This window comes from Apteryx mantelli, chromosome Z (genome assembly GCF_036417845.1).
Source record: "Apteryx mantelli isolate bAptMan1 chromosome Z, bAptMan1.hap1, whole genome shotgun sequence".
Lineage (NCBI taxonomy): Eukaryota > Metazoa > Chordata > Aves > Apterygiformes > Apterygidae > Apteryx > Apteryx mantelli.
In genome coordinates, this window is record NC_090020.1 from 12,660,843 (window position 1) to 12,672,665 (window position 11,823).

An 11,823-nucleotide genomic window follows, 5' to 3' on the forward strand; every position below is an offset into this window, starting at 1 on the left:
CATTAGGTATTCTGATGGACCTAGCCCACAAATAGTTTGGAGAAAATGTGATGAAACAGACCAAGGAGTTTCTAGCACAAAGAAGGGTATCACAAGCATGATGAAACAAGCTTGGAAACAGCCTCTGTATCTCCCCTGCTTTTAGAGGGCCACATTCATTTGCAGATAGTGGGGGTAACAAGGGCTAGGAAAGGAACAGCCGCACCTACAGCACAGAGGAGGTCTTTCAATCTGAGACAGTCTGGTCAGGAGCAACTCACAGAACCAGACAAAAATTAAACTTGCTCCGATTAAGGTTAAGAGATGGGATAGCTAAACATCTAGTTGCAGCCAAATCCTATTCACAGATGAATGAAATGGAAAATGGACCACTGAACAGTCGGGAATTTCTGCTCCACATACCTCTGGGACACTGCATCTCCATTCGTCAGCCCTATTCTTCAAGGCTTAGCAGCCATCTGCTGCACTGAGCTTCCCTGCAGACAGATTTTCCCAGGTTCTTTATTTGCCTATGTTTTATCATAAAGCAATGAAGAAGATTGTAGTTCACAACACCCTCTGCATCATCCAAAAATAGGCAGAAATTAATGATTTTCAGTATACAGGGCAGCATTTATCAGAGTTAGGTGCCTAAACTTAGAGTGCAAGACCTTTGTCTTGGCATCTGAAAGGGAAAACTTGATTTTCAGAAGTGCTCAACACTGCTGATGAGGTTTCCAGATACAGATTCATGTATGGAAACAACTGAACCTAACATCTACTTATGCTGTCAGAGTAAGACAAGGATGTGTAAAATTAAAGCAGCTCAGAGCCTCCAGATCACAGCTTAAGGGTAAGTTTATGGTATTTCTCCCAAACAAGAGATACTAAAAAGAGAAAAAGAATGATAATGTTATAACAGCTGACTTTAAAGACTATTGCTTTATTGTAGTTCTTCCTCAGAGACAAAGGGATGAAGAGTTAAATGAGAAAGTTGAGAAAGAAAAAATTTTCCCCTTTTCTTCTGACAATTTGCCACTCACCCAAAGCTTGCTGATGACATAATGTCCCCAAAACTGAGAGCCCAGAAAAGGACGGGACAAATGTTCACAGAGTTTTGCAAGCTGTGTTAGCAAGGATTAAATACAAGCAAGATTGGAAGGGATATAAAAGTCCTGCTTACGTCTCCTCCCTCAGCTCAAGAGAGAAGAAACTTGCATCCAGGTCAACTCATTTCCTAATTGCTTCCCTCAGAGGGCTTTAACCACCACCTTCGATGCATCTGGTGTTTGTCACCACCAGAGAGGCCGATGCTTGATCAGACCATCAATCCCCTTAAATCAATCCAGCTGTACAAATGTTTCTCATGAGCCACATACACATTGCTTTTAAGTCCGATTAAGCTCTGGGCAGAGCGGCAGTGAGTTTCTGTCTGTTCATCCACTGCTCTTGCAGCCCCTCCGCCTGTTGGATCATGCATGCAGTCCAAGCCTGCTTCTCTGGGCCACAGTTCTGGGTGAGATTCAGGAGGAGGCCGCCTTTGTCTCTTGAGTGAGTTTCATACAATATTTGTGAGGCTGCTCGGATATGCAAGCCCTCGCCACTCAAGTCTCCTAACAATATCCCGGAGCTTTGTGCTGATCTCGCACGAGGCACTGACACAGGACAATACAGGTCATCTCACTGAGGTTTTACCCGTTCCTGAGGGAGAAGAGATTGTTTTGGAAGTGCTCATGGCATTTGCAGTGGCTTAAGGCTTTTAAACTAGCACAGGAAGCAAGCTGCTGAATCTGTGTTTCAGCACTGAACTAAACAGCAGCAGGACACTAAGACCTCAGGGATCCTGTTGACTTCAGCAGAAGCTGCCATGTACAAATAAGTCAGCCAATTCTGAAGCATGCAAAATACCTGCAATCAGCTCTGCTATTTGAATGTCCTAACAAGAGCAGAGGGCCAGTAGCTGCAAGGAAAAATCACTGCCACAATTCACCCCTGAAAGGCAGCTTTAAACAGACTCCTGCCAGCACACCTGAAGTGCAATGTGGGTGCATTTGATGTTCACTCCAGTCATGAGCTCACTTAAAACTGTCCCCAGACAATTCCAGCGATTTTTAGAGAGGCAATCAGAGTCACCCGAGTCTGAAAAATGTGCTTCTCCTTTCCCCATGGAAGGAAAGCACCAAAGGATCTTCTTTTGAATTTAACTGAGTTACTGGTTGGGGCCTTTTAGGGGACTGACTGTTATCATATTGAGGACTTCTTTTTTTTTTTTTTAAATGCCTGCCTCCCGGAGAGCATGACTTAAGGAACAGCAAAGCTTGGCTCTCACTACTGCTTGCAGCTGAGCTGATGGAAAACCTGGGCTCCACAGCAGAAGGAAACAGCACCGGGCTGCTGGGACAGGGAACGGATCAGTCTGAGTCAAAAGAGCCTACGTGAACCCCGCCACTTGTAGCATTCACACTTAGGGTCATGTGCTTTTTTTTGGAAAATGTCTAACAAGTAAAAAAATGTTAAAAGCAGCAGATAATTAACTGGCCAAGGCAGTCTGGTGTTACTGGCAACCCTGACAGGACAGACACTGCACGATAGATCACAGTGACTCTGCACAGGAGACTTGGAAACTTGGAGCTTGGGAAAAAGCAGAACGGGATGCATGCCCAAGCTTGAGCCTTCAAGGAGCAAGAGTCAGACAAAATGGCCAGTTAACACAGAAGTTAAACATCATCAGGAATGGATCTGGAGACCTTTCACAATGGGCTGTGAGCCAGGACAGAGAAGTCAGAGCTTATACTCGGGGATCCCTGCAAGCTTTGTCAGTCAAACCCAACCACTCTCCCTGCAGAAAGAAGTGTTACTCCAGTTCTTCTGCACTTACTGGAAAAAAATGGAGGGAACTGGGTATGAGGGAGACTGCTTGGGGGCACCTGTGGGCTCAGAGGAATCCCAGTTTTGTACTCCTCTGTGTACAGAGCTTGCTTTCCCACAGCTGATAACGCAGAAGGCTGCTTGGTCAGGAGGAAGATGATGAGGGCTTCCCAGTCTTGTGGTTTCCCTCTTCCAAGAGGGACATCAGTCACGTCGCAGCATGAGCCTTTGCTGATTGCCACATAAAACCTACACTCCTCCTCTGTGCCCAGCTGAGCACCTGCAGCTGTGCTGACTGGGATCAGCAAGGAGGAGGTCTACCCACAAGACATCCTAAGAACTATTACGGCATTTTAGATTTCCAGCCTGGAAGAAAGCATGTTAAGCTGCATTGAATGAAGTACGAAACTCTGCAGGATGCCTGTAAAGCACACCCAATCTTGAAGGATTTTACACCAAGACTAAGATCATTTCTAATCCCTTTAACATGTACCAGGTCAGGCTTGCTTCACTCCCATTTCTTCATCTAAATCTCAGGAAACAAAAAGCCGAATGCCTTTCAGCAGTTTATCATATACCCTAATCTGGTGAATTTACACTCTCAGAAGTTTAAACATCAACTTTCCATGAAACTGTGTTGACTGTCACCATTTTTGTTCCCCTTCTTTCATAAAGGAGTCCTGCCTCAGGCTGTTCTCTCATTTTGACCAGAATCCATTTTGACCATGACAGCCTGCCAGCAATGTTCTCTTCTGCACCCCAGCTGTTTCCCCAGAGACTTAATGAAACATATTAACTATTAAAGGAGCTAGCTTCAAAAAAAGAAAGAAAGGAAAAAAAAAGAGAGAGAGAGAGAGGCAATTATGATGGATAGAAAGTTCCCAGAGATTTGCAACTTTCTCCAGCAAGTTCCAAGCCCAGTCAAAGAGGTGCCTGAGTCAAGTCGCAACGTCAGAGTCAAGTCTTCATGTAGTCAAGCCTGACTCTACCCAGTGAGCTGCCTTGCTGTCACGGATGGCCAAACAGCCCGATAGCCTGGTGCAATTAATGGTCAGCACTTGTTTTTAAGCACTGTTGCAATTCCTAGGTGGGCATGAACTTAGCAAGCCTCAGTGCTTTTGACAGGTTATACTAATTAATCAGCAAGATTATTTCCGTTTAGCTTTTCTTCAGTAACTTTCCTAAGTAGCAGGCAAAAAGCTGGAGTCAAAATCAATTTGCTAGCTAGCAAAAGCCAATGCACTGACTACACAGAGACAGCAGAGAGAGTGCTGGTCCTCACAGCAAAACTACTAAAAATGTTTATATTTTTAATTTATTTTTGTGCAACTTCATACATCATGTTGGTGTTTTTTTCTGCTCACCCCTCCAACATGCTAATATAGATTTTTAAATTAAAGCATTAGCAAAATAAGTTGAGACTCAAAAGAATAGGAGTTTTATGTCAATAAATCTTAACTGGAGCTGCAGAAGTTAATGCCAGCAAAGGTTTTGGAAGAGAATAAATCTCAGCTTGGACTTTAAACAATTTCTATTTATCAGGAGTTACAGAGAGACCTGTAGAGAGCCAGAAGTTAGTGGAGGAAGGAAAGGGTGTGAAGGACTTTTCTATATAACTCTCTTGGATTATAAGAAGGGACCACTGAGTAAGCTAGGATTTTTCAACTACAGAAAAGAGATGGCAAGAGGTAAGTGGCAGGGAGGCACTCAATGACAAGGGGCCTAGAAAAGGCAGAGATCAATCAGTGATTCACCACCTCTTTTAAAACAACAGCCAGAGGTCATCAAATGAACGAATGAGGAGTCAGGAGCAAACCAAACAGAAGGAGATGGTTCCTCACATTTTCTGGTCAAAACAGAGCTTCCCGCAAAACAATGTCATGGAAACCAAAAGCTGAAAAGGATTGCAAACAAGCTCATGGAATAAAAATCCACAAAATACATAGAAACCACATCCATTTCAGGAAATCCCAAGCTGAAAACAGTTGGGAGTTTAAAGAAGGGAACCCAGTATGCATGTCTTGCTCTTGTACTCTTCCCAGGGACCTGCTTACACCCACTACCAAATGCAGACGCCTGAGCTAAACCGACCTTTGGTCCAAACCACTACATCCAGTCACTTTTAACCTGCTTCCCAGGCTATGGTGTGTCCTCAGGCTCAGTACTATCCAAAACTCCCCAGGCTCACTGTAACGCTTTGCCCTCCATGCGCCCTGTACCTTCACCCCAGGACTTCCACGAAAGGGGATGGGGGCACTGCAGGCTTTTCATTTCACTCAGAACAGTGCCGAATTTGTTTACCAGGAACAACCGCCTGGAAAGCATTCAGAATACAGAGAGTAAAACCAAAAGGGTGCAGATACTATCTGAGCTGTTCTCCCCGTTCAAAGGAAGACTTCACAGAAGTTCAGCGTCTTATGAGAGGCTCAATTCAGAAACTAAGCAAAAGAGTCTCCACTTAGAAAAGGCATGAGAAAAGTGACTACAAAATGCATTTCTTAGCAGTTGAATCAAACAGTTGCAGGTGAACTTTGTTTTCAATGTGTTAATCTTGTTTTACACCTGTACTTCAGCTTTTCTTCCCTTAAAGAGATGTTTGCTTTGTCGCTTGGTTAAAGCTATTAGGAAGCAGTCAACTGTTATACTGAATTAAATGCTTTTTATTATGCAAAGGGTGACACTGTCTGTGCTGTAACTGCTTGAATGTGTACAGCATATTAATGTAAAGTCTTTACTATTACGCTCTACCTTTAAAGGTCACTCAGCATTTTCTGTTTGCTAAGTCAGTGATTTTTCATGTGTATTGCATGGACCTCTGGAGATCTACACATTACTCCTAAGGTATGCGCAAAACAAGCCCAGTGTCACGTAGGCTGCAACTCACTGCATAACTAACCAGGTCCCTAGATATAAAATGTAGAGACAGTAAGAACATCCAAAATATTAAAAGCCTCAGTGCAAGAATTTTTCATTGCTTATGTCAAACTGCATTGGGATGGGGTCTGATTTAAGTAAAATTTCACAAAGCCAGCTTTTTTTATTCAGAGAATTCACTGGTGTATGTACTAGGCATCTTGCATTTAACTTTTTTGTTCAGTCTGTTCTGGGTATATTTTGCAAACTGACAGACTGCTTCTTGTCAGCAGATAGGGCATTTCCATGATATTCAGATCACAGAGGGTGGAACAATGTTTAGAGGGGTTATAAGTCTGCCCCACATGGCTTTCAGCTCCACAGGATCATAATGGGGATGTGCCTAAGTGCCTGGTGAGGCTACCAGAAGCTACATCTGTATCTTCAAGCAAATAAAACCTTTCCAAAACCCAAACCTTTCCAAAACACCTGCTGAGACTGGAAAACTTAAAAAACTCATCCTTTCCCACGTGCTGTGCGTTCCCTACACCGGGCTAAAAATGGCCTGTTTTTATGGATGGAAGTAAAAAAAGAGGAAGGATCAGGAGAGCTCATTTCCATTTTTTCAAACAGATTTTACAAATACAGTTTAAAATAGTAATTCAAAGTAATTAATAAATTCTTTGTATCTCAAGTTTTAGTGAACTCAACAGTAACAAAACAAAACAAAAAAACACCCTACACAAGAGAAACTGGAAGGATTTACACTTGGAAGGTGTAAAAATCTGCAATTGCTCTTAGGCAGAGACTAACCATAGAGATACAGCATGGCAATAGAGCATGCAAAAGTTTACGTACATCTGCTTATAAATAGCTCACTGATTGTGTATGATTATTGTAAAATTAATTTTACAGCTTTCAAATAAGTTGTGCTTTTTGAGTTTTAACTAGATTTAACAGAAGTTATTCAAACCAGAAATCCAACTAAAATTTGAGTTGAGCCCTGTCTTCCCTGGCATAATTGAGGCAGAAACTAGTATTCATACCAATAAAAATTATTTAAGCATCCTGTTGTGTGAACACTGTGGGACAGAGAAGATGTTGTTGCAAGAGCAGGCTGCTTGCTTGCTAAGAAAGTGTGAGTTAAGAAGCGCCACCACGAGCATCCACTGCCAGCCGTGGCCCCACAAATGTTTGGGAGCCACCAGGCAGTTTCTGCCACAACCGAGAGGCAGAAGATACCAAAGGTGCCACAAGTGCCAACAAGTGTCACAAAGTTAGGCAGGCAGGCACTAGTGTCCCACTGGTGCAGAAGCTAACACTCACTTCCTTTTTCTGTTCGGCCTCAGCTTATCCACACATGAGGAAAGTTCATGAAAACCAGAACTCACTGGTACTTATGAGGGTAGAAGTTGCTTTCTTTTGAGAAAAGTTCTCTCCTGGTCTGGGTTCCTCTGTCAACACTGAAATGCAGCCATATCCCAGGCTGGAGTGCCTCTTGCCATCACATTTGGCATACACTCAGCCCGGGAGATGCAGTTATTACCCCAATGGCACTTCCTGTTCAAAAGCTCTACCATAAAAAAAAAAGGAGTATAATTTGGAGATAAGCCACATCTTCTGCTGTGCCGTTGCACAGTAAGAGGAAAAAGCAAGCCATGTTCATCACTTCTGCAAAAATGGATGCTTTCACTGTTTAATCTGTGTCATTCGGGCTGTTTTCCTACTGCTCCTAATCTACCGTATCACAGACTCAGGTCACTGCCCTCTTGTTCAGTCCTTTTACCATCTGTCAAAAAAACAGCTGCTGTGGCTACAGCATAAAGCAACTGCTCAGCAGGAGGGACACCTCAGCCATGGCGTCTGCCTCAGCAGCCTGTTCTTCAAGGCTAACTTCATCCTGGTCCTCCTCAGCTTAGCCCACCAGTGGCGGCACTGGAAAACTTTTTCCACACTGCCCAGATACAAGGAAAACCACAGCAAACATCACCATTTCCAGCAAGGAGAGCTGGTGGCTGAGGCACTCGGTGGAGGTTGAAATGCAGAGCTCTTACTCTGACTGACAGCTTGATCCTGTGCCCCAGCAGGTTTGTTTGCTCACAGCATCCAGGAAGTACAGTCAATTCAGGAGCAATTCAAGCCTCAAGGGTTAGATAATAGCTGAGCTATTCTGCCTCCTCATTCAACCTCATAGCAACCTAGCCCTCATCCAGAATAAATTTCACTCCACCCAGCATTTAAGCCCCATCCACGACCCATCTTGCTCACCTCTGTAATACAGAGAATAAACGCTTGGATGCACTAGCGTCCCAACAGGCTGTGGTCTCTGACAGCAGCTGGTGTGACAGCAAAAGGAGTCTCAGAGCAAGGAGGGGCTGTGTTCAGAAAAAGCATCTGGTAACAGACTGCAAAAGCCTACTTCAAAGTGTCATTCCCAAGAGGAAAAGGACACTTAGGGCTGGACTGAAAGTGTCGGGTGGACACTTACAGCTGGTCTGAAACAGCTTTTCCCTTGCAAAGAAGTGTGCAAGTTCTCCCCCACAGCCCCATCCCAGTGCAAGCAGGAAAAAAGAACTGGAAATAACCTCCGGCAAAAAACCCAACCCTCTGCTACCACGGGTGCCAGAGGACAGAAATCCCTTCACGTGGAGATTTAGATATTTACATTTAAGGCACAAATTGCTCAAGATCTAGCTTGATCTGTCTGTGGCCCTGCTGCTCAGCATGGTGATGGTCTGGAGAAGCTTTCTGCTCACAGAGCCTCCCTCTCAGCAAAACTTCCAGCCTGAAGGACCCCTGATTTGACATCTGTGCTGGGGTATGACAGACCAACCAGACCACTGAGCGGTTTTGGGTGAGGGGCAGCCAGAGTGAGAAATTGGAGCTGTGCTAGAAGTCAGATACGCCTTTTCCATCAGGAACTGGCTTTGACAAAAGGGGTCTCCAACCAGCTACCCACAGAAAAAGAGAAAAGGGAGACATACAGCACTGAGCCCAGAGATGCTGTTCCCACCTCTTCTGGCCAAGCCCAGAAAGCTCATACCAATTAACTCTACCAGCTCTGCACACAGGAGAGCCTCTGGCACCCACCCGCCTAGGCCATGTGCTTCACTAGCAGCAGAGCTGACGTGGAGTGGGATGCTCTGGCTTGTGGCTGACTATCCTGACCTTTGAGTTTTGGCATCAGTTCACAGGTTTGCCCAACCTCAGGCTGTCTAGTTAGAGCACAATGCCGGCATGGAAGATTAATATCAGATACCCTCAAGACTCATTTAATCTTATTCTCCAGACACTAACCCCTCCGTCTCTTTCTTTTTCCTCCTTCCCAATGCCACGACACTGCACTACCTCTTCAGACCTTCAGATCACCAGCACAAGATACAGCTTCCAGAACAACCTGATGAACATTCTCTCTCAGAGCCCTCACAATTAAATAGAACAACTCAGACAGGAAACACATTCAGCTCTTCCAAAAAATCACACAGGCTCCATGGCCTGCCACCACATATCTCTGTAGAGCAGAGGTTGTTTCAAGCAGTCATCTGTGCTGCACATTTGAGGACAGTTTACCGGCCATGGCAAAAGCATCTTTCTTCCACATCGTAGCCTTTTTGTGGTGGGTGACTCATGCCATCACGACCATCAGGCCCAATGCTGAAGCTCCCAGCACTTGGCTAAGAGCCTGTTGGTGGTCCTCAGACCCACAGCAGCCCTGGCTCGCAGGAGGTCACCATGCTTTTTGCGGCAGTTTATCAAGACGAGTGCTTGCCCATAGATGCTTCTGCAGTATCAGGTAGTACCTGATACTCCAGCAGTGAGACTGCCTCTTCATGTCACAGCAAGCAAACCCCAAACCATCTCTTAAACTACAGCTGCAAAACCAAAGGCCAAACTTTCCTAGCAACAAAGGCAAGAATAGAAAGACCCATTCCAGAGTGGGAGGACAATACTCTGAACTACTTCCAGGTCTTCTAGCTACACAATTTGACAACGCCGAAGAAATTCGTGCTCCCCCAGTTTCAGCAGCCTTCCAGGGAAGAGAACAAAGAAAAATATCTGGTCAGTTCATTAGGATCCTCACTGCTCTTCTTCTTTTCAGTTTGCTGGCATGGAAATAGCAAAGGTAACCTAGATAATCTGCTCAAACATCAGCATCACAAGAGGACCTCTTCCATACAGGTAAGTTGTACAAGAATTTTCTTTATATGTCAAAAATCTGAATGTTTTTTGTCATATTAAGTTTAGAAGTGTGTAATGCAGAAGTTGCTTGCAATTGTTTTTACCACCACCACCACCACCACCAAGGAATTTCTTACAATCTTTTCTACGCTGAACTAAGACTACAGTTGAACCAAAGCACTTGCTAACCTGCATGGTTAGCATCAGCTTCACTCCCACCCAAGACATACCTGCAAAACATTTCAATAGCCAAATTCTCTGTCTTCCTAAATCAAAGCGATAGGTCAGATTCTCAACTTGTATTAAACTGGTAACATCTGCTGAAACACACCAACTAAGGATGTGACTGACAAAATGGGATTTGAGGCAGGAAGAGGTTTCTTTCTTCCAGTTAAACCAGAACAGCTTGGGTGATTCTTGGCAGCCTACAAAAACAACAGTTTCATTAGAAACACTGCATTTGACTTTCTCTCTCTGTTTTAATGGCCTAACCCACAGAGTGTATTAAATTGTGAGAGAAGCTGCAAAAGCAGTAGTAATTGGAGTCACCTATTACACACCCAAATCGTTTAAATAACACATAGGTGTGCTCTGCCTGACAATATGCTAACTGGCACCTTGTGGGAATCAGGTAATTGTTGTTTATGGCATGGAAATACTGCATCTATATGGGGAGTTAGCATCTTGGTGAGTTTGTCTGAAGTTCAAGCATGTTACAACCATGTGTGCACATTCTCATTGCGAAGCACAGCTTCAGTTCACTGCAGCAAGGCTTGAGATAAGACCCCTATAGCACAAGAGTGTTAATGTGTAAGTTTAACGTGCTAAAACTTTATGCCTTTGCTGAATTAATCTCAATCAACTCCTCCCCAGAAAGCAGAGTGTTATTAACTCAGCCAAAGCTGCTGTTTTTTTCAAAACATCTCACTGAATTCAAGAATTTGGAACGGTTAGGAGCGCCTGTCAGCAAAACAACACTGCTTACTTGTTACACAGGGGAGGTAAATGAAGAGAGGAGCAAAACCAACTGCACGAGATGCAGGCGGGCCTGGCCGCCTGCCTGGAGCTGTCCTGGGGCAGGAGTCCCTCCACCAGGGTCCACAGGGCCCGCAGGGCAACGGCTGCGTGAGTGACTCCAGCTCCCTTGGGGGAAAGGGAAAGGAGGATAAGAAGAAAAGGGAAGGGAGGGAAGGGGAGAGAAGGGGAAGTGGAAAGGAAAAGAAAGAAGAAAAAGAAAGGAAACAGAAAAAATAGAAAAAGAAAAAAATCAGAAAAAATAGAAAAAGAAAAAAGGAAAAGGGAAAAAAGAAAACAAAAAACAGAAAAAGGAAAACAAAAAAACAGAAATAAAAAAAGAGGAAAAAGGAAAAGAGAAAAGGGAAAGGATAAAAGAACACAGAAAAAAAGATAAAAGGAAAACAAATGAAAGAGGAAAAAATGAAAACAGAAAAAGAAAAAAGTAAAAATGAAAATGGAAAAAAGTAAAAAAAAAGAGGGAAAAGGAAAAAGAAAAGAAAAGGAAAGGAAAGGAAGAAGGAAGAAGGAAGGCAAAGGGAAAGAAGAAAGTCCTCGGAGAAAAGAGCCCTCAGCTCCGCACGCACGCCGCCCCTTACCGCACCGCCGCCTCCCTCCATCTTCCATCGCCCGCCGCGGCGGATCGCAGCCGCCCGCCGTCCCGCGGTCCGTGCCGCGCCGTGCCGTGCCGCGGCGGGCCGGGCCGGGCCGGGCCGGGCCGGGCCGAGCCGAGCGGGGCCGTGGCGCCCTGCCGGCCCGCAGCGCCGGCGGCGGGGCCGGGCAGCGCGGCGGCGGGCGGCCGCAGCACGGTGGGCGCGGCGGCAGCGGGCCGGCGGGGCGGGGGCCGGGGCGAGGGCCGGGGCGGGCCGGGGGCGGGCCGCCGCCTGGGGAGCGGGAGCCGGCTGCTCCCAGGAGCGGGCGAAGGAGGCA

The 11,823-nt window shown here is 45.3% G+C and overlaps 1 protein-coding gene across 1 annotated transcript in view; it reads right to left on the bottom strand.

Moving 5' to 3' along the window:
* Positions 1-11,563, bottom strand: part of PSD3 (pleckstrin and Sec7 domain containing 3) — a 107,537-nt gene extending 95,974 nt beyond the window's left edge. Inside the window, exon 1 of the mRNA XM_067316744.1 lies at positions 11,493-11,563. Coding sequence (XP_067172845.1) covers positions 11,493-11,513 — 21 coding nt within the window. The 5' untranslated portion in view covers positions 11,514-11,563. The remainder of the gene's footprint in view (positions 1-11,492) is intronic.
* Positions 11,564-11,823: the final 260 nt, after the last annotated feature.